We start from the raw sequence: 20,268 nt of genomic DNA on the forward strand, positions 1-20,268 counted from the left end.
GTTTGAAACGGCGCATCTGTCCTTTACTAAAGGGTGTTCAGATCAGTGATTTGAATTTTATATATATATATATATATATATATATATATATATATATATATATATATATATAATTATATATTGAAGTTCACAGGTTCAAGTTGATTTCAATATTCCTTGCATTTATCCTGGACTGTACCTTGGCTGTGACGCTCACTTTCTGTCTTTTTGTCTGTCTGTCCAGGACATGCACCAGAGCTCCACCCCTTCCATGACGACCATCTCCAGTGCGCTCAATCCCTCGGGAATCATTGTCCCGGCGAGCACGCTGCAGCAGGGCAATGTCGCCATGACGACCATCAGCTCCTCACAGGTGGTGTCAGGTATGGAAGCCAGGGCTCCAGACAGCAGCCTGTGATAACCATTAAGCACCTAGTGACCCATTGTGCACAGCAAGCCCAGCTTCTCCTTCTCACTCGGGCGTGTGCAGAGCAGTCGCTGCAGTTGCTGTCTCTAAATTCAAACGTTATGTGTTCTTTCTGAGCAGAGCCGTAAACCTGTGCTTACCTAATAATGCCCCAGTTCGGCTCCTCACATGCATTGCTCTCGTTTCCAGGTGGGACCCTGTACCAGCCGGTTACTATGGTGACGTCACAGGGGCAGGTGTTGACCCAAGCCATCCCCCAGGGAACCATCCAGATCCAAAACGCACAGGTGAGCACTAAGTGGCAAACTGCGGCTTCCCTTTGTAATCCATACACTCTGCTGTGGTTTGCTACTGTAAACTTTTACAAAGGTGGGTATACCAAATAGGCTTCAATGCCTGCAGTTTGAAGGCTGGAGGAAGGAGAGCGTGATCACCTTGGTTAGGACAGATGCACTGCTAAGGTACTTTTTACAGGGATTCTCAATCGGCATTTATCGTTTTGACTATAAATTAAAACATGCTAGCCGTCCTTTAATCAGGAAATACAATTTGTACATTTCAGCTAGAGAGCCGCTTGGTTCTGGGAGCTCTAGTTTTGTATTTGCAAAAGCGGCGAGGGGACATATATCTTACTAACATTTCAGTCAGTAGTGAGAGAGACGGAGAGAGACGGAGACCGAGAGAGAGCGAGAGCGTGTTCCAGCTCTATTAAGCAGTCGATATGGCTCTCAGGTAATCTTGTGTTTGACAGACAGCAGTTGGCTCTGTGAATAGCCCAGAACCGATCAAGGATGTGGAATACAAGCAGGCTGGGAATAGAGGTGTGCCTGCAGCAATGTCCCTGACAAGCACCGGCAATGATACCCCGGCGTGACTCTGTCAATTAATTCAGCCTGCTTCCTGGAACACGCACTCCAAGAGTGTGCTGGGAGGGAGTAGGAGGGGGGCTCATTTGCACGTGACACACGGCTGCCATGGTGACGAGGCCTATTTTTTTTTTTTTTTTTTTTTTGTAGTATTTAATAAGCAGCGGGGAGCATTTTTAAAGATGTGTGGCTGGTGTCTGAATTGATTTAAATATGTATGTTTTTTTAAATATTCATTAGTTACAACAGAGGAATTGAAGACATGCTGGAATGTTCCTGTTTTTCCTTAAGACTTTTTTTTTTTTTTTTTCTTACCAAAACACACTCTGAAATGCAGTTTGGAACCACTATGGCTGTGCTCATGCAGTTTCAAAACAAAAACAAAAAAGGAACTACACCCAAATGAAGTAGCTTCTTGAGCTAAACCATTAATATAAAACTACTGCCCTCTTCTCTACCCCCCACTCCCAGTCTGACTGCTCTAATCCCATTACTGGACTGATGCATTTCCCATTTACCACCCAGTAATGGATAATTACAGAACTTTAGCTTAATTGAGTGTTAAGCTGAGGGAACACAAAACAACTTTGTGACTTCGAACTTTTTGAATGTTTTGACACAGCAGAGCTTCCTCAAACTAGGTCTCCTGGTCTCCTGGAACCAGGTTTCAAGCCGCTGTTCCTGAAAAAGTGGCTTTGTGTTCCCTCGGCTTTACACTACATCTGCTTTTGCAATGAACAGTCACTGCGTTTTGTGTTTTTATCTGTGTTGGAAGTGTGCTGTAGTTACTACTGTCAAGCTTTGTGACACTTTCTGTAAAACTTGGGAGTCAAAACAGGGGTTCGAGTTCCTTGAGTAGAGTGTGCTGGCGTGGCTCATTTTTTTTTAATCCCTTAGCGTTGCACACTCGGATCACCTTGTCATGTAGGCCTCTCTAAGCGAAGGCTGCCAGGTGCGGGCTCTCCTGTATTGTAAACCCGCTCCCTTCCTCTCTCCACAGCTGAACCTGGATCTGTCTTCCCTTCTGGACAGTGAGGATAAGAAGTCAAAGAACAAGCGAGGAGTCCTCCCCAAACACGCCACCAACATCATGCGATCATGGCTCTTCCAGCACCTCATGGTGGGGGGGTGGGGCCACTGTGTGGGAGGGCCTGTGGGTGGGGTTATGTTGATTAGGGGTGTGGTCAGTATCCCCACTAGATACTTTCTGTTATTGATGTGGTTTATTGTTTGATTGCAGATTTAATTAATGAATAACCGTCAAATATTAGAAAAATATTGTGTAAAAAAAAAAAAATGTGAATAAGAAAACGTGAATCAAAGATTGGCATTCAATAAAAGTAACTCTTTAATTCACATGAAATAACAATTCAGTTCCCTTACTTAACACATTATAATAATAATAATAATAATAATAATAATAATAATAATAATAATAATAATAATAATAGTAACTAAATTGGATTTTTCAGTTTAATTTAGTTATATATGGGAGCTGCAGACATACTGCACATGGCTCACAGATTTAAGCAGTGAACAAGTTTCAATAAACCAGGCTGCTCCCTGTGGCAGCATTTGAGTTTAAGTAATGTAAACAAAGTGAACTGTCAATAGAGAGTGTTCCCTTCTTGTTCTCTGCCTAACAGTACACAGAACACTAAACAGCTAAGGAATGTAGTGTAGCAGTTAGCGGTCACCAAGGAGATGCATTTTAGTATTACATTCTGCAAGACTGTGTGCAGTGCACTTTTAAAATACCTTGGGTACCTATTTAAAAAGATGTATGCAGTTTGGAGTCTGAAGAGGACTTGTGTGTGCGTTGAGGGGGGTGGAGGATAGCTAATGGCAGCAACCTTAATGAGCAACACTGGGATCCTTAAAGAGAAACAGCAGCCTCCAGTTAGTGGCTGTGCATTCCCCATATACTCCATTCTCATCTCTAAAGAATATTATGAGCGATACATATTCAGTTTGTGCAGAAGGCAGATAAATAACAAGGGAAGTTATTGTAGAATTATAGCAGACACTGCATTAACGAGCCAAGAATAATGGTGGTGATACCAGCCTTGTGTCTGATTTAAATTTGAAAATGGAGCTTACAGTGCGTGCTTTGGATGAGTATTTTATTTTAGGGACAGTGTTTGAACAGAATAAAAGCAGACAGGCAGAGATGAGTTACTGTACCCCATTAATATGGATTTATCCTCGCCCTCACTCTGAGCCTCTTGGCTATGATGTCTCAGATGTGATCTAAGTGAGGCAGCCTTTTCTTATCCTCAAGGGGTCTGAGGAGAAACAGCTGCCGTAATCTTGACTGTTTTGTCCCTCTGCAGCACCCGTACCCCACGGAGGATGAGAAGCGACAAATCGCAGGGCAGACCAACCTAACTTTACTGCAGGTCAACAACTGGTGAGTCCTGGGGCGGAGCTGGGATGGTTAGGAGTCTTTTTAAGGAGTACGTAGTCGTGTTTTCAAAGTGTCAGTTTGTGTAGTAACCATTGTAACTGTGTTAGTATAAAAGAATGCCAACAACAACCCTATGGGAAAATAACAGTTAAGAAATACATATGTATGCATGTTTCAGTCGCAACTTATATGCTTTGAAATGTTAGCCTTTACTTTTATCATTGATCACTGAGGATGAGTAAGGGGTGTAAGCAAGACATCTTGGGTGTATGTGAATGGGTTGACTGCACAGATATGGTATCTGCAGTTATTGGGCTCCCCCTGCTGGTAAAGCAAGGTTCTTACAAGTTTGTTTTCCAGTTTGATAGATGTCTGCAGAAGAGGTTATGCTGTATCCACAAAACATATTGCATTTGTTTTTTTTTTTTTTTTTTTTTTTTTTTTTTTTTTTCTTTTTAAAGTGACATTTTCTGAAAACATCCCCAAGTAAATCTCTTCTAATAAAGTTCTGGAACTTAAATAACAAATACAATTGAGTGCATATTTGCTTAATCAGGACATTTGTGATACAAAAGCAAAGCAAATGTATCCTTTAGAAAATGATCAAATTTGCTCAAAATCATCTATTTGAAAATAGCTCCCTTAGTACTTAGCATTTGAGATCCAGCAAATTTTAAGTACTGAGAAAGCAGTCCTGAGGATCCATTGCATAGCAGAGAGCCTTCATTGAACAGTAAATTACCTGTAGACAAGGTGTGTGTCTGATTCAGCTGACACTGAAAACCGAAATCACTGAAGTCTTAAATAACACTCTGGGATCTTAGAGCAGGCACAGTCTCTCTCTATCTATTGTGATGATGTAGGGTGCATGCTGATTGTATTGATGGTGTGCACCTGCTCTAACGCCGCCCCCCCCCCACCGTGTCCTCTCCACGCAGGTTCATTAACGCGAGGAGGCGGATCTTGCAGCCCATGCTGGACGCCAGTAACCCTGACCCCGCCCCCAAAGCCAAGAAGATGAAGTCACAGCACCGGCCCACCCAGCGATTCTGGCCGGACTCCATAGTAGCGGGGGTCCTCCAGCCACAAGGGGCGCACTCTGGCAACAACGCCGATGGTAAGCACTCCGCTGTCCTGCTAACAGACTCTCTTTAGCTGCGCCCCCCCCAAATCCCACTATGAACGCTTTGAGCGTGCTGTTCCAGTTCATAGTTTGAATGCTTAGTGTTCTCAGTCCTTCTGACTGAGCACACAGCGCTGGAGACAGCAGAAGACATTCTGCACTATTGTTGAATGCTTTCTGCTGATGGGTCCAAATCAATGTCAGGTTGCTGGTCTCGCATATTTTTGTCCTAACTGCCTTTTATTTATTACTTAAGAAATATGTAAATTACATGCCCCCCCTCTGCCGGATTTCCGAGATCACGCCGAGAAAGGCTAGCACATGCTCAGAATCAGAAAAGTTAATAAAAAGCAACTTATGTTTACTGTACTGCACAGTTTAAGCCACAAAAAAATGCAACGGGACCACTAATGACTGGGTACAAGTGTCTTTAAAACATTTTTATATTTAGCTTGGAGTGTACTTTATAGCTTCACATTACAATTTGTGGCTGTACTGTGATTCCCTAGCTGTGGTCTGTCCTGGCAGGGCTACAAGATGGTATGAGCAACCCCTTAGCAAACTGCACCAGTACTTGCATAGTCTGTAGTGTCATACGTTAGTAGTAGTTTTAGGGAAAACTCTGTAGGGAAAACATCTTACAAGAGGCTAGCATACACAGGTGTAGTGTTTAGAGTGCTATACATTAATAATGTAAGCAGATAGTATTCAGATTAACAGCATTCTGAGTACATTTATCATGGGGTATTCAGCTACTGTTCTCATTAATAAAGGAACGCTAGTGCAGGGTGCAAAAGGTTGACCAGGAGCATCCTAACCACTGTGCAAAAAAGCCAGCCTGCATTTGTGGTGACGGAGCTTGAACCTCATCTAACAGACAGGGGTCCGAATCCATACTGGCTGTGCATCACAGAACACTGCCCGTTACACCGTACCCCTTTTAAAGAGCAAGCAGCGAGCTTCCAAAAAAATACAGTGTTACCCGTCCCCACGTATTGCTACCGCTGTTTAAATAACTGGCCACAACACACGCCACAAACAAGCATCGTAACCGCTGTGCAGCGGAGCTCCACTGCAGGTGCCGTTCTAGAGCTTCCGACAGGGGTCACACAGCACTGTCTGTTGCCCTTGTTCTAACCCCTCTCTCTGTGTCTCTCTCAGGGTCTTTGGTGATGGACAGGCTGCAACCCCTGTCCTCGGATTCAGCCACCCTTGCTATGCAGCAGGCCATGCTGGGAGGGGGTGGGGAGGACTCACTCGACGGCACAGAGGAGGAAGAGGAGGATGAGGAGGAAGAGGAGGATGAAGAAGAGGAGATGGAAGAGGAGGAGGAGGAGGAGGAGGAGGAGGAGGAGGGAGGGCAGCGGCTGCACACCACTGACGTGGGAGAGCTGGGCTTGGAGCACAGCGACTCCCTGGAGTGAAGGAGGAGAAAGAGACAGGAGCCAGGGGGCAAGGCTGGGGTCACACCATCACGCTACAACCCTGCTGCAAAACAATCTTATCTGGATTTAAAAAAAAAAAACAAATCTGATTTTAACAGACAAATTACAAAAAAAAAAAAACCCAATAGAAATAGAATAAAAATCTTAAAGATGACCCTACAGCACATAATGTAATATATATTTGGTTTTTGAAGAGATTTTCCTTTAAATAAAAACAGTCAACACAAATGATTCCAGACAGGACATTTAAGCTAAAGTAAAGAACTAGTGCGGTCTGTTTATTATTAAATGGTGTTATTTTTATAAGACAAATTGATTTGTCTAAACAGTGATGGATCAGAATAGCTCCTCTGTTTTAAAAATTAAATCAGGACATTTTACTTACTGTTATTTACTATTGCAGACAAAAAGACACTTCAGTCCCACTGTTGGAGATGCTGTCTCAAAGTCCATTCCTTTTAATAATGTAAACCATGGCAGTATTTAGGTCAATTGAAAATACTCTTGTACGCAGTACAGGACTCACAGGCAAGACTTGTTTGTTTTCACACACTACCTTTATATGGGCTATAGATGTATCCATCTGAAATTGTTCTGCATTTTGATCTGCTGCCCTTTTATATGAATCCAATTCTAGTTCTTAATATATACGGAAAAGGAAAGGACAATTGCGTGCTGCTGGGAGGACATAGCATCAAGATAAGCATCAGCCTGCCTGAACCCTGAGCTTTCGGCACCTTTCTTCGATTCATGACAACGGAAAAGGATCGAACCATGATTTGAAAAACATTTTGTTCCACACCATTCATCCTGCAGTAAGGATTTCAAATGCAGGATGATTTTGCCCGGAAGTTTTTTTTTTTTTTTTTTTTGTGCTGGATAATAATAAAGATGTGAAAAGAAAAACTGATGGAACTTGAAGCTGGAGGGAGAGGATGGGAACGTCAGAGACAATATAAATGTTCTCCCTTTCTGCTAGAACAATCTACAACCTGTGAAGGAATGTTCTGCCTGCCTTCACTAAACGACGAAAGCATCTGTTTTCGATGTGCTTATCCCTTTTTTTTTTTTTTTTAAAGACCTGACAGCTATATTCTCCATTCTTGAATGTTCATTGTGAATTCTGCCTTCCATTTGTCCCATTTCTCTCTGCGCTTGCTCTTATTTTAATTCTTTCTTTTTTTCAACAGATGGGGGGGGGGGGATAAGGAATGCGTATTATTTTTTTTTATTTGTACACATTGTTGACATAATCTGTTGTGTTTTAATAGAATGCATTTTAATTATTAAAAAAAAAAAAAAAAGATAAACCAGTTGGTTTAAAACAGGTTTATTGGAAGCCTAAGATTATCTTGCATTGAATTACTCTTTGAAAAGCACAATCGGAAAGACTTGGTTTAGTTTATCTTCAGTCAGCCTGCTCTGAATCTGCTGTACTGTCCAGGCTAGTTACCATCAGAGGATGTGACTTCTGGAGTGGAGAGGGTGTGGTGTCAGCTGAGGGTCTGCTGTGATTGGATACATTTTCTCCGATTTTGGAATCTTTTTAAGCTCCTCAGCTTGTCGTTTTAAAGCCCCGAAGTGGGTCAGAGATTGTTGTCTTAAGTTTGGGTGAGAGTGGTATAAACACCAATCGCCAGTATCGCAGCATTCGCACGCTCGTCACTCCCCTGGGTTGTGTTCTTTTTGCTCAAGAGCCAACTACCCAACGTTGGTTAATATAAAAGAATAAAGGAAAATACATTGACTCAATACCGTGAAACTTGAAGGTTTGAATAAAAACAAATGGTAGATCGTTACATCATTAACTGTGTGTGTAAATGACATCACAAATGCATTAATATATTTAAATAGAAATAAGTGAGTGTAGTTACCACGGCATCAAAACCCCAGAAGTACCTCAAACACACATGCTGTCTCTCTCTCTCTAGTGGTTTGAATACTGTAACACAGCAGGTTAATATAGAGTTAAAGACATGGCTACATTTAGAACCACCTGGAGTGCGTTAAAGTAGACCCCTGCATATAAAAAGCTGCTACTGTACGTGCTTTTCAATCAAGGGCAGTCCTGCAGGATATCCTGTCTCTGGTTCTATTGAAGTCCTGGTTGTGACAGAAACAGGAACCTCTACAGACTTCGGGGACTTTGGGAAACACCGCTTAATTCACAGCAATGTGAATACAATGGAGACCACACCTAGTTATTAAGAGGTATCCATCGAGTCCCATGGACACCCCTGTTTTGATTTTGATCTCCATGATGACTTAAAATACCACATCACAAGAAACAGAGCCATTTACTGTTGAGTTCTCTAGAGAAATTCAGCATCTCCCCTTTAAGCTGGACTAAAATGTGAATTTAATGAGATGTCTTTTTCTTAGGGGGTGTGCTGATAGTCGTGCTCATGGAATTGCCTTCAGAAAGTGTTTACCTGCAGATATGAAATACATCCGCTCATTAATGTGTTGATTTCAAAACGAGACAAACTGCCATTCCGTCACCATGACAACTGAGTACCAGTCAATGGCAATTATCTTCAGTGTTGAGTGTTTCTTAAAAGATGATTGGAAGCAAATTTTTCTCTCATCCAGGGAGCTGACATTGTTACTGCCCTGTCAAGGTTGTAAACAGTCTTGTTTTGAAATCAACACATTAATGAACAGATTTATTTAATACCTATAATATTTGTGTCATTTCTGCTCCTCCAGCTCTTCTTGGTTAAGGCCTTGGGATTGTGACATGATGTATAATCAAGTCCAATATTTGAACTGTCTCCTAGTACAACCCAGCAAAGAAAATCTATTCCTCTCTGAGTAACAGAGTCCCGACTCTCTTTAAGTATACTAAAGAATGTACTTTCTGCGCAGGGATCATGTAGATGTAAGACAAAAAAGGGAATTAAAACCAAGAAACCAGTGTGTGTCAGGCTGGCTGGGCGCTCAACCCTGGAAGGGTGGAGATGCTGAAACCACCAGCAAAGTGGATCTCAAACCAACACATACACACACTCACAAACACACAGCACAGCCATGCACAAATAGCTGCGGTCGCACAGCTGTAATTGTCAGAGCAAATCTCTACTCCTGCTTTCCCCATGGTTCGAGCCACCGTTTATAAATAGGAGCCTGGATTACAGGCAACGGTAAAGCCACGAGCGCTCTCTTTTGAAGTTGGTGGGCGTTGCTGCAGAGGGGAACATTGCTGTGGTCCCTCTGTTACCCGTGGCATCCCCAGGTTTACTGGTCAGCTAGCCGTCTATTTCAGCTCCTGACAGAGAGGGACCCCTCTCTAATTATCCACAGGCCCGGCCCAACACAGCCTGTCATTTGGGGAGGGCTGCCCCACTCTACATAAGGACCTTGCCAGAACTATTTCAGTTACTTTTCTTCATAGCTGGATTGGGATTCTGCTGCTGCTGCTTTAGACAAGGACAACGAGGTATGCCCGTCTCCTGCGTCTCCGTCTCCTTCTGTCTTTCTAACTTGGACGCTTTCTTTACGTGTCTTGACGTGAGCCGGTTTTCCTAGCTCATCCATTCTCATTTTTTAATTTTTTTAAAATATTTTTTGTGATAGATAAAAAAAAAAAAAAAAAAGAAAAAGATTGGACTAACGCATATTAAGTTTAAAGATTTTTTTTTAGCATCTCTGGGGGGGGGGGATTTTTAGCTACTGAGATTTGTGCACACATGTTATTTTTTATTTTTTTTGCCAGCACCTTAAAAAGTGCTTAAAGATCAATGAATATACCTAATCATTTTTCTCTTGTATTTTTTACATTTGTATAATTCTTTCTGCATGTATATATTTTCTGTATTATCTGTCTTTCTTATAGATAAAGATACACACACAGTATGATTCACAAAGGGTGCCTCCCCTGCATGTATATACAGTCCTGTTATAGGGCTGTATAGGACAATAGATGTGACACATTTACAACAATGACTCTGCTATGTTACATGGGGGGAGAGGGATTCCTGTTAAATCACTATATGTATCAAACTGTGCAATCCTGTAAAACGGGGATACGTTGTACACTGGAAATTACGACACTGGAGTTGGTGTCTCCTTTTGTGAATCACGCTATGTATATAAGGGGTGTCCAATCACGGTCCTAGAGGGCAATTCCTCTCCAGGTTTAACTGGTAAAATGAGATCATTAACTACTTCAGGGTCAGAATGGAGATTATATTGGATAAAATTAGAACAGGGTTGGAACAAAGACCAGGAGCCGGAGTGACCACCACTGACCGTCAACATTAACAAAGTGTTGTGCTGATTGTGTTTGACTTTCAGTTTTGTTGCATTTAAAATACAAATTAATCCATGACGTGTATTTTAATTCCACACTGAAACCATGACATTAGTTAAGGAGGCATTTCAGAACATAGTTCTGAAAGAGTTAAACACTGAGTCCTAAAATCTGAAAAAGAAACCCCTTCTACTAACAGACACATCCTAAATCATTTTGACATTGTCTGCATGTTTGTTTGTTTTTTTTATCCACTCTCTCCCCGGCTGTCTAGATGTCGATCGCTCACTCTGCAGCGCAGTACATGCTGTCGGACTCTTTGATCCCGGAGGGGAGCGGGGACTCAAGGCTCAAGGCACTGGCTCTGGAACTGCCCCTCGACCGGATCATCAAGTTCGTGTCCGTGGGGCTGCCCCTGCTGCTTGTGTCCATGGCCTTCGCGAGAGAAGTCTCCTTCGGTGAGTGTGCCGGTAGCCCAGCCAATCATGGGTTAAACGTGTGTGCACTGCAGCGCCTGGTTCTAGCCGGCTATGGTAGGAGGTTAGAAGATCATTATAACTGCGGCTAATCACCCTGGGATCCGCCTGTCACCACAGTCTAATTGCATAAATGCGTCTGTTTCGTCTCTGTCCTGTGGCGTGGCTGGTGGTCAGCTTCTGAGCTGAGACTGGGCAAAGGCGTATAATAATAGAAAGGCTACTGGTTAATAACCAGGACAATCAATTACTGTAGCACTCCAGTACAAACAAACGCCAGGGAATCGTCTGCTGTCTGGCCAGAGATTACTAGTTTCGTGCTGCTTCCAAACCAGCCTGTTTCCAAATTCGATGCTGTATCAGTCTATGTTAGGATTTTCCAGCATTAGGCTGGTATTATAATAACTATAGCTTATCACATAGAATACTCGATCACAAGATACTAAACCGCTTTAAAAGAAACTTATCCACACAACCAGGTGTACCAGTATTGGACAAGTTGAAATATTCCAGTAGTCTTTCGTTTCGTTGTTATTGAAGTGCCCTCATCTCTGCGCAGACAATATATTTATAAGACGTGGAGTTAAAAAAAACGAACTGTTTATAGCCTCAAAGGACTGGATTGGCTGAGTGTTAAGTCTTATGGGAAAAGTACAAAATCAAACTGGCTTAAGAAGGGAAAAGTACGAAGTAGGTTTAGCTACAAGTTTGCACCACAGCCGGTTTTTATAATAACAGCTGGTTTGGGATTTCAGACACATGCACGTCTCAGTTTGCAGTAAATTATGGTTTGAGTAAAATGATTTGGCAGAAAAGCCTGCTTTTAAGTACATGTCTGTGCATAGTACGTTTCTAAGCACAGCCTCATGTTAGGACATTGCTGGAGTTCAGGCTCCAAGGAGCGAAAGAACCTCCCTAAGTAAGCTACCAGGATTTAAAAAAGGATGTATCTGATGTTTATTTGGGTTGAGAAGTTGGATCACCCAGTGAGTGCTAATGCAGATTGGATCTTGAATAATATACTTGGCTTTATCCAACATTACTAACGGTCTTCTGACATAATTATCAGAATTCGAGTCATGACTTTAGCTGAACCCGGCTAAGAGGGGTAGCAAGTCATTTGCTCTGCGTAACCTTTGGGATGTGCACAGGAGATTCAGATTTCCCTTTCCTAGATAAAAACGTTGCTAGATAAAAAATCTTACTATAGGTATACTCTCCAATAAACAGTGATTTTAGCTGCAATAGCTACAATGTGTCTGTCCAGGTCCTCAGATCACCTGTTTCCCCCCACACAACTTCACGTCAAAGCAGGCAGGCTACGTGGATACCTACTGCTGGGACTCACTGATGCACCATGAGTTTGACAGTGACGGCAACTTCGAGGAGCAATCGCTGTGGGTGCACAAGGTACGAGACACCTGCCCTTCTTGAGTTGTTAAGTTAAAGCGAATCAATAAGAAGCAGCTTAAATGCAGGTACTGTGCGAGAAATGGATTTCTTAAAATAACATGCCAAATCATTTCTGTAACCTACGTTTCCACTTGCCTATGAAATTGTGCAACTTGCAACGAAAAGCATTTCGAATTGTCATGTAAACGGCTACAGCAATTAAATAAATATCAATTTGACCAACTGATATCATCCCGTCAGTGATGAAATACCTAGGCTCTATTACTGTTACATCCCTATTATTTAATGTTATCTAGACGTTACAGTATATTCCCTGTTGTTAAAGCCATTGATGGTGTGCCTCTCGCTAACTCTTCACTCTCTTAGATATTCCCAATATTCCCTGCTGGTAATGGTGATGGCATGCCTCTCCTTCCCTCTGACCCCACCCCCCCATCTCTTTAGATGTTTCCCTACTCCCTGCTGGTGATGGCAGTGATGATGTACACCCCCGCTCTGCTCTGGCGATTGCTGGTAATGCCATGTCTGGGGGCTGACCTGCTCTTCATCATTGATGAGCTCGATAAATCCTACAACCGCTCGGTGCGCCTGGCACAGTCCATCCTAGAGCTGCAGCAGAACAGTCCTGATCCTGCCGGCTTCGCAGCTGAGCTGCAGAGGTAGGGCTGTGCTCTGTCAGCTGGGGTGAGGGGAGGAGGAAGGGAGAAGGGAGGGGAACCCACGCAAGGGCCTCTTGTGCAAAACATTCCATGCAGAGATGCTGTTAGAAGCAAAGGTAATTTGACGCAGAAGTGATTTTCCTCTGCCTATTGCTAATCAGCTTTTTTCTTTCCCACATGCAGGGCGAAGCAAGAACGTTACTTTGAGTTCCCCTTGCTGGAGCGCTACCTGCAGGCCAAAAAAACCTCCTACTTCCTGGTGTGCATGTTGTTCCTGCGCAGTTTCCTGCTGCTGCTCTTCATCTCCGCTGCCTGCCTCTACCTCGTCTATTTCCACCTGTCTGCCTTCCTGCAGGACGAGTTCAGCTGCTTTGTCAAGACCGGCCTCCTGCGAGACGAGCCCTGGGTTCCTGAGCTGATCCAGTGCAAGCTCACCGGCCTGCTGGTCTTCCAGATCATCAGTGTGGCCAACGGAGCCGTCTACCTTCTCCTGGGTCCCTTGATCTTCTTCGGTCTGCTTCGCCTCTTCTGCTGGGACCGCCGCTTCCTGTCTGTCTACGAGGTGCTTCCTGCCCTGGGCCTGGGGCCGAACCTGGGCTGCCCCATCAACGACCTCAACGTTATACTGCTCTTCCTTAGCGCTAACGTCTCCCAGCTGCGTTCCTACGGGCGGCTCCGTGCCGTGTGCACCCTGAGGGGCCCGCGGGGCAAACTCCGAAAGACGATTCCCAGGAGCGGGAGCAATGGAGAGGAGGAGGAGAATGAGGAGAGGGAGGAGAGGGAGGAGAGAGCGGAGGAGGCGAGAGAGGCGCTGGAGGAAGGAGAACACACCCTGGTGGATATGATGGGCGTGCTGGCCGGGATGGAAGGGAACAGTAAGACTCTGAAGAAGCAGGAACCCCCACCAGAGAACCTGGGTACTAGTCTCTGTATACTTCTTTACGTAATAAAACGCCTTCTCCTAGTAGCTATTTTGGTCGTTATTATTTGGGATGTGCAGAAAATTATCAAAAAGGAAAATTCTTTCTTTAATCCCTTTCTTTAACTTTAGTTTTTTTTTTTTTTCTGTTTCTAATGCGTCCAGCAGTTACCAATATTGCACATTGGTTCCTTTAAGATCCCTAGAGGTGACGTCTTTAATCTTTTAAAAGCTTCGTGTATTTTGTTGTTTGAAACAATAAGCATTCATTCAACATTATATAATATATAGCTTGACCTGTACAACACATATATGTAATTATACCAGGACTCAAAATGGTTTAGGGATTAATTTAATTGCAGAAATCCTAAAGAAGGTACTGTAGAGTCAAATCCACGTGGTCTACACACCCCTAACACCACTCTCTGTCTTTCCACAGAGTTCTCTAATCAGCAGGGGTGCCCTGAGTTGAAGGAGATGCCGTCATGTAGTTATGCCTAAAGAGCCTTCAACACTGGGACTGAGCCGGCAGGGTTGCGATGTAAGGAGCTCAGGGAACAGGGGTGGAGCTGGAGGGAGCCAATTGGACAGGGGGTGCCAAAGAAAGTCACCAATACCATGTTTCCACTGTTCAGGTGGACTGTACCATAAACATTCCCAAAGTGAAAAGCACACATTCTTCTATTGATGTAATGGCATATTATGTGAGCAGCTCATTTTAAATTACTCTCATACAAATCCCAAAATTTAACGTTGTAGGGGGTGTGCAGAAAATTAAGATTTGACTTTCCCTTAAAAATAGTCATTAATCTTGAAATTAAAGTATGTAATACCTAAGATGGGGTTTCAAAACTAGATTGCATTGCATATCTGTGTCTGGCTAGCATGCAAAATATAATTTAGTAATGTTTAAATCAACACAAAGAATGTATTTAGCTTTCAAAGCAGACCATACGATTGACCTTAATTTAAAAAGAATTGAAGTAAGCAATGTAGACGGTTGATTGATTTGATACCAGGACCAGTTGAGTCATTCGGACCAAACAAAAGGGGATCTATCGCTGGTGTTGCTCACATCCTGGTCTGTGGCAATCCAGGTGCATCAGGATATTTGGAAGCATGGTACATTGGACAGAGCCCCACTGAAGAACTGACAGATTGGGGTGGGTCACATCATTGAGAAAGGGGTGGGAAGAGATTCAGGAATTATTCTATTCTACTGGTGCTAATTGGATGAGAGGCATACTTCACACTGAAGTACCGACATATTGTTCAGTTTACGAAGTTTTCAAGAGATTGCAGAACCACAAATTCAAAATACAACTCGTGCAGTATTTATTGTTTTTGGCTAATATGAAGAAGGAAAAAACAAAGGCTGAATTAACTTATTTGAGTATTATTTATTTATTTTTAAATATCCTCCTGCCTTTTTTATTCAGCATACCGAACATTTCTCATTTGAAATTGCCCGCGCTGCCATCAGGCAGAGCCCTCGATCCACACGTCCAGACTACTGAACATTCAAGATTTCAGGGTCCCAAATATTGGCCTCATATTTTATGTTTTTGTGGTTTCATGTAAAGTAAATAACCTGGCCTCAAGACCGCAGAGGGTAGGTCCTTGTTTATTTTACTAATCTTGTCAAACATTACATGCAGTGTTGCAGGAGAACTAGCACACTGAAAAAGAGATTAAGAGATTTCCTGTGGTGTTCTACAACATGTTTGTGATGTTGCTCTGTATTCAACTGTGCATTCCCTGTATGTAAAATCTGTACATAAGTGTGCTGCATGAGAAACATATATGGGTTGCTTTTTTATATTTTATATTGCTGTAACAGCTTGCTCTGTACATGTCTGCTTAATTACTGTGTGGCTGAATGCATGTGTAAAATAAAACGAACTTACACTTCAATAAATCGTTTTATATTCTGACAATGGGATTTTTTTTTTTTTTTTTTTTTTTTTGCACCCCCACCCCCCCAAAAAAGTGTATCAAAATCTAATGTGGCTGGCTATAAAGTAGAGAAAATGTATACAAAATTAAAAATAAATATGTTTTAAAAGGAACGCAAATACACCAAAAAATGAACACAGACAGCTAAAACATAGGCTCCACTGGACTTTATTAAAATAGCTGTTGTAGAAACAATGTCTGTCTCTTGTCTTTACACAATGAACACATCGGGAATTGAACACAGAGCGTAAACCAAAAGCCTCTAAACTTAAAACAGAAACCAATTCCATTCTCAGCCAAGCATGACCTTTAGTATCAACTAACCAGACACAAGGTTAGTTAACAACAAACTTAAATCGTTCTGCTATTAACACTACATTCTCTAATATTTAAAAAGTACAAAAACATACAGATACTAATCTGTGATGCCACATCAGCACCCACGGCATGGATCTTAATAGGAATATTATGAAGTCATCTACAAAAGCGGGCGATAGTCTCTGTGTCTTGTCTCAACATCACCAACTGTACTTTGTGTAGGTAAAGTTCTTCACACATTCATTTCACCGATCAGGGGTACTTTCTATGTGAATACGCTGGTGTTTGTAAGCCTGAGCTTCTCCCACTCAGAGTGCTGCGATACCCTTTCAACCAGTTGAAACTGTCCCTGCATTCAGTTCAGTGATAGTCGGTCCCCCTGCTCTGTGAACGTTCCGGTGCTCTTTTAAAGATTCTGGAGAGCTGAATTCCGTCCTGCATTCAGTGCAGTGATGAGGTTTGTGGGCACGCCAGCGCTGCTGAACATTTTTTGAGTCATTCAAACTCTCCAGTCAGTGCACTGGTCCCCGGCCTCCCTTGCTTAATTGCACTGGTGTTTTTTTTTTTTTGGTTTTTTTAAGAGTTCCTTTCTCCAGGCTTTTCCCACATGCGGTGCAGTCATGCATGCTCTCCACTTTGTGAACCAGCTGGTGCAGTGTGAGGGTGTCCAAGCGACCGAACCTCTTCCCACACTCTCGACAGCTATGGGAGAGCCGAGCGCTCCTCAAGTTCTGAATCTTCGCCCCCTCCGAGGGTAAAGTCAGTTCTTGCGATGCTAGTGAAGGCTGTCTTGTGTTTGCTGACTGCGCTCCCAGTAGCATGTCCACATATTTTGAGCGACCTCTCTTTTTCGCCCCCTTCTGACTGCACTGCTTCCCAGTAACTGGCCTTTTGCACTGGAAACATGTACAATCCTGGTCTGCAATCACTGAAACAACCCAAGGGAGAAATACAAAGAGGGTCAGGTAGGAACTCACTTCTATTCTTAGGAAAAATCCCAATGACTAGCATATTGAATTAGGGAGATGCTATAGAACTGCATTAGAAGCAACATGGTTACAGGCATTCCTTTATCATTTGGAATATCAGTGTTGCAAAAGCAAAGCCATTCCAGCTCTTACTGTGAGCTTAACAGATCTTACCACATACAAAATCATACAGAAATAAAACGTATTTTGGTGTTGAGTAATGTAATCCTGCACCCAGTGCTGGTTCCAGCATTCCTTGTATATGTTATAAAAATGAAGGTGGGGCTGAAACCCAGGACTGGGTGCAGATCGGAGTCTCTCTAACCCTGGGTTATACTTACACGCTGCTATTGCAGCAGTGGAAGACACAGATCTGTCCAAGTCTTCAGTTAAATGTCTTATTTGGACGGGCCCAGCCTCCACCTGAGGGCTGTGCATGAGGAAAGACACAGTGTCGTCGTCTTCATCATCATCTGTGGACATGTCGTCCGAGTCCTCCTCTTTATAGAGATCAGACCCCAGCTCAGGAATCTCCTCGATGACCTGGACAGAGCCCAGTTCAGTGACATCCTCTGCAAAGTTGGCAGAGTCGTGTTCAGTGGGGTCGCGTTTCAGTCCAGCGGGGTGGGACCCTGGCTCGGGGGGCCCTCCTTCACCCTGAACGGGCAGCATCTCCGTGGGAACAGAACTATCGAAGCACTCCTCTTCTATTACCTCCTCTTTGATGTGAACAGGCTCCATCTTTGACTCTTGCTTTGCATCAACAAGAAACGTTTTCTTTCTTCACTAATTGCATAGAGAACAAAAATTAAGAACTGGTACTCTGATAATTCCAAGACTGTATTCAATAGATTATTTTTAATGTATTTAAAATAAAATAAATGTTTTATAACCATGACTAATGGATTTCAAACTGAAGACAGTATAATTAATTCTTGAGCGTTTCCATGGTTCACTGGCTGGCAATGTTAACTGGTACAAAACAGAATTATAAAAACAGTACAAAATCAACATTAAAAAAGTTCAGGGGCTGATCTCGAGTTTCTAGGACAGCTTTTCACACACACACACACTACAGTACATCTTGCCCTCTGGATAAACAAGCCAGGGGTACTTCATCTCCCCTTCACAGTTATAAGAACGTATGTTTGCGTTTTTCTGCATTACTACTGCATCGGTCACTGTAGCACCTGTACAGCCAGAAACGTCTAAAATTAAATATCCTTCGTAATACTGCTGCGTAAGCTATATATGAGGCTTACTGCTGTCGCCTACAGGAATGGATGGGCCATTAATCAATGATTTTAGTTCAGAAGTTTTTTTTTTTTTTTAAAACAAGCAATTTTGCTGCAATTTAATAGATTACCACGAATATGCAAGTCCGGATCCCTTTCTCATTCTGTGAACGCACGACAACAAAATTTAACATTACAATTTACTATTCGTAATTGCATTGACATTAATAAAGATTGTTCACTTATTAAAATGTCGCACCCTTGTTTTCTCGTTCTCTATTCCGCTTTTAAATGCAAGTAAGGACTTCAAGGATTTAAAAGAGCATGCAGTTGTTTCACGGCAAAAATTACTACTGTAGTATTGTTAATATAGTATACCTTATTTCACAAACAAACTTGAATCTCAATGGTTGTAGACTAAAAGCACCAAGGGCGTTACTACTAGTAAAACCAGACCGTGATATAAACAAAAAGATATAACGAAAACACTGTAATAATAATAGTGCCATCAGTTAAATTTACCGGGTTTGGCTGTGAAACGATTAAATGGGTTTTTAAGGGAGAGCGGGTTAGGGTTAGGGTGTGTATCAGTGCGAGTGACAGCTATAATGGGATTTAGCAGAGAGCTCAGTTTTACTTATTTTGTTTTGCTTTGTCGTGGTCATTAACTGTTTATTTGAGCTGTGCTAATATACTGCTGAATTCGAGCTCAAGCCTGCTTTCATTTTACACGCGTCGTTACAATGTTACTTGAGGAAAAATAATATATTTCTAAACATTGCCCTACCAAATTATTACTCCCCAACCCTACCACACACACACACACACACACACACACACACACACACACACACACACACACACACACACACACACACACACACACACACACACACACCAACGCTTCATACGATACACTCTGCTGAGACAAAACACTCTCAACTAAGAATAGAGAACGCCTTCCAGACTGCACGTTGTGTACCCTGTGAGTTTGCAAAAAAAAAACAAAATTAAAAAGCACACAATGTGCAACCGCTAATGTCTTCCCCCGTTTTCAAGTAACCTAGCTTTCTTCTAATTTTACATAACAACAGCAATTATTGGGTTTATTTCATTGCATCTTCCGTATTGTACAATTGGTACTTACCCACCTGCGGCGCACAGCCTGTGTCTCGGTTACATATCCAAAAAAGTCACTGAAATAACGGGGATATAAATACACACATTCTGCAGACAAACACGCTGCATCAGAGGACGATCTGCCTCGGCTGTTTCTCCTGTGTGGGCGTTACTGTTTGTGTCGTAGTGTTCTAAGTCCCGCCCTCCTAAGCGAGTAAGAGGGTAACCATCCAGTCTGTCTCGTTAATTCTTCATAACTAGCCAATAACTGGCGACGTTTTTTGAACGGCGCCAAGTAACCCGACCAACAGCGAATTTGCAGTGGGACACATTCCTTTGCTGGAAAAGTTAGATTTATTAAATACTGGGTGAGTTGAAGATTAGCCAGGAGTTAAGACGACACCAGCAGATCTGACCAGCTGACAGTCCCGTTTCCATCAGGGTACAGCACCAGAGCCACACGGTTTTGGGGCAGTTGTGTTATATTACTGTGTAGACATAATGCAGTCATGCTTGCTTCTGGTTAGGGGGGGTTTGTGATGCCTTCTACACTACATTGCTCACTTAGACAGCAGCTCTGTCTGCAACCATTGTATTATATATTGCAGTTATGTATTATACTTTTGGATGGTTTTTTTGTGTAGTTTTTACTAATACTTACAGCTTTCATGTATTTATTTTGTACTGTTTGTATACTGTTTGTGTG

At 42.6% G+C, this 20,268-nt stretch overlaps 3 protein-coding genes across 5 annotated transcripts; 2 read left to right on the forward strand and 1 right to left on the reverse strand.

Annotated features, from left to right (window-relative positions):
* Positions 1 to 189: 189 nt before the first annotated feature.
* Positions 190 to 7,401, forward strand: pknox2 (pbx/knotted 1 homeobox 2). Its single transcript, XM_041242454.1, has 6 exons — positions 190 to 362; positions 596 to 693; positions 2,273 to 2,392; positions 3,606 to 3,682; positions 4,618 to 4,796; positions 5,964 to 7,401. The coding sequence occupies exons 1-6, from the start codon at positions 227 to 229 to the stop codon at positions 6,224 to 6,226; spliced, it is 873 nt and encodes a 290-aa protein (XP_041098388.1). The 5' UTR covers positions 190 to 226; the 3' UTR covers positions 6,227 to 7,401.
* Positions 7,402 to 9,620: 2,219 nt separating this feature from the next.
* On the forward strand, positions 9,621 to 15,898 carry panx3 (pannexin 3). Its single transcript, XM_041242452.1, has 6 exons — positions 9,621 to 9,686; positions 10,774 to 10,957; positions 12,243 to 12,385; positions 12,833 to 13,047; positions 13,231 to 13,964; positions 14,406 to 15,898. Exons 2-6 carry the CDS (start codon positions 10,774 to 10,776, stop codon positions 14,465 to 14,467), a joined length of 1,338 nt encoding a protein of 445 aa, XP_041098386.1. The 5' UTR covers positions 9,621 to 9,686; the 3' UTR covers positions 14,468 to 15,898.
* Positions 15,899 to 16,074: 176 nt separating this feature from the next.
* On the reverse strand, positions 16,075 to 19,726 carry LOC121309495 (zinc finger protein 530-like). 3 transcript variants are annotated; one of them, XM_041242457.1, is made up of 3 exons: positions 19,595 to 19,726; positions 17,550 to 17,994; positions 16,075 to 17,168 (listed from the first exon to the last, which is right to left on the reverse strand). In XM_041242457.1, the coding sequence occupies exons 2-3, from the start codon at positions 17,947 to 17,949 to the stop codon at positions 16,753 to 16,755; spliced, it is 816 nt and encodes a 271-aa protein (XP_041098391.1). In that variant the 5' UTR covers positions 17,950 to 17,994; positions 19,595 to 19,726; the 3' UTR covers positions 16,075 to 16,752. The 3 variants fall into 3 exon arrangements, with proteins under 3 accessions (XP_041098391.1, XP_041098390.1, XP_041098389.1); XM_041242456.1 differs by having other exon boundaries at positions 19,591 to 19,726; XM_041242455.1 differs by having other exon boundaries at positions 17,550 to 17,998; positions 19,591 to 19,726.
* Positions 19,727 to 20,268: the final 542 nt, after the last annotated feature.

Source organism: Polyodon spathula, unplaced genomic scaffold, assembly GCF_017654505.1.
Source record: "Polyodon spathula isolate WHYD16114869_AA unplaced genomic scaffold, ASM1765450v1 scaffolds_1293, whole genome shotgun sequence".
NCBI lineage: Eukaryota > Metazoa > Chordata > Actinopteri > Acipenseriformes > Polyodontidae > Polyodon > Polyodon spathula.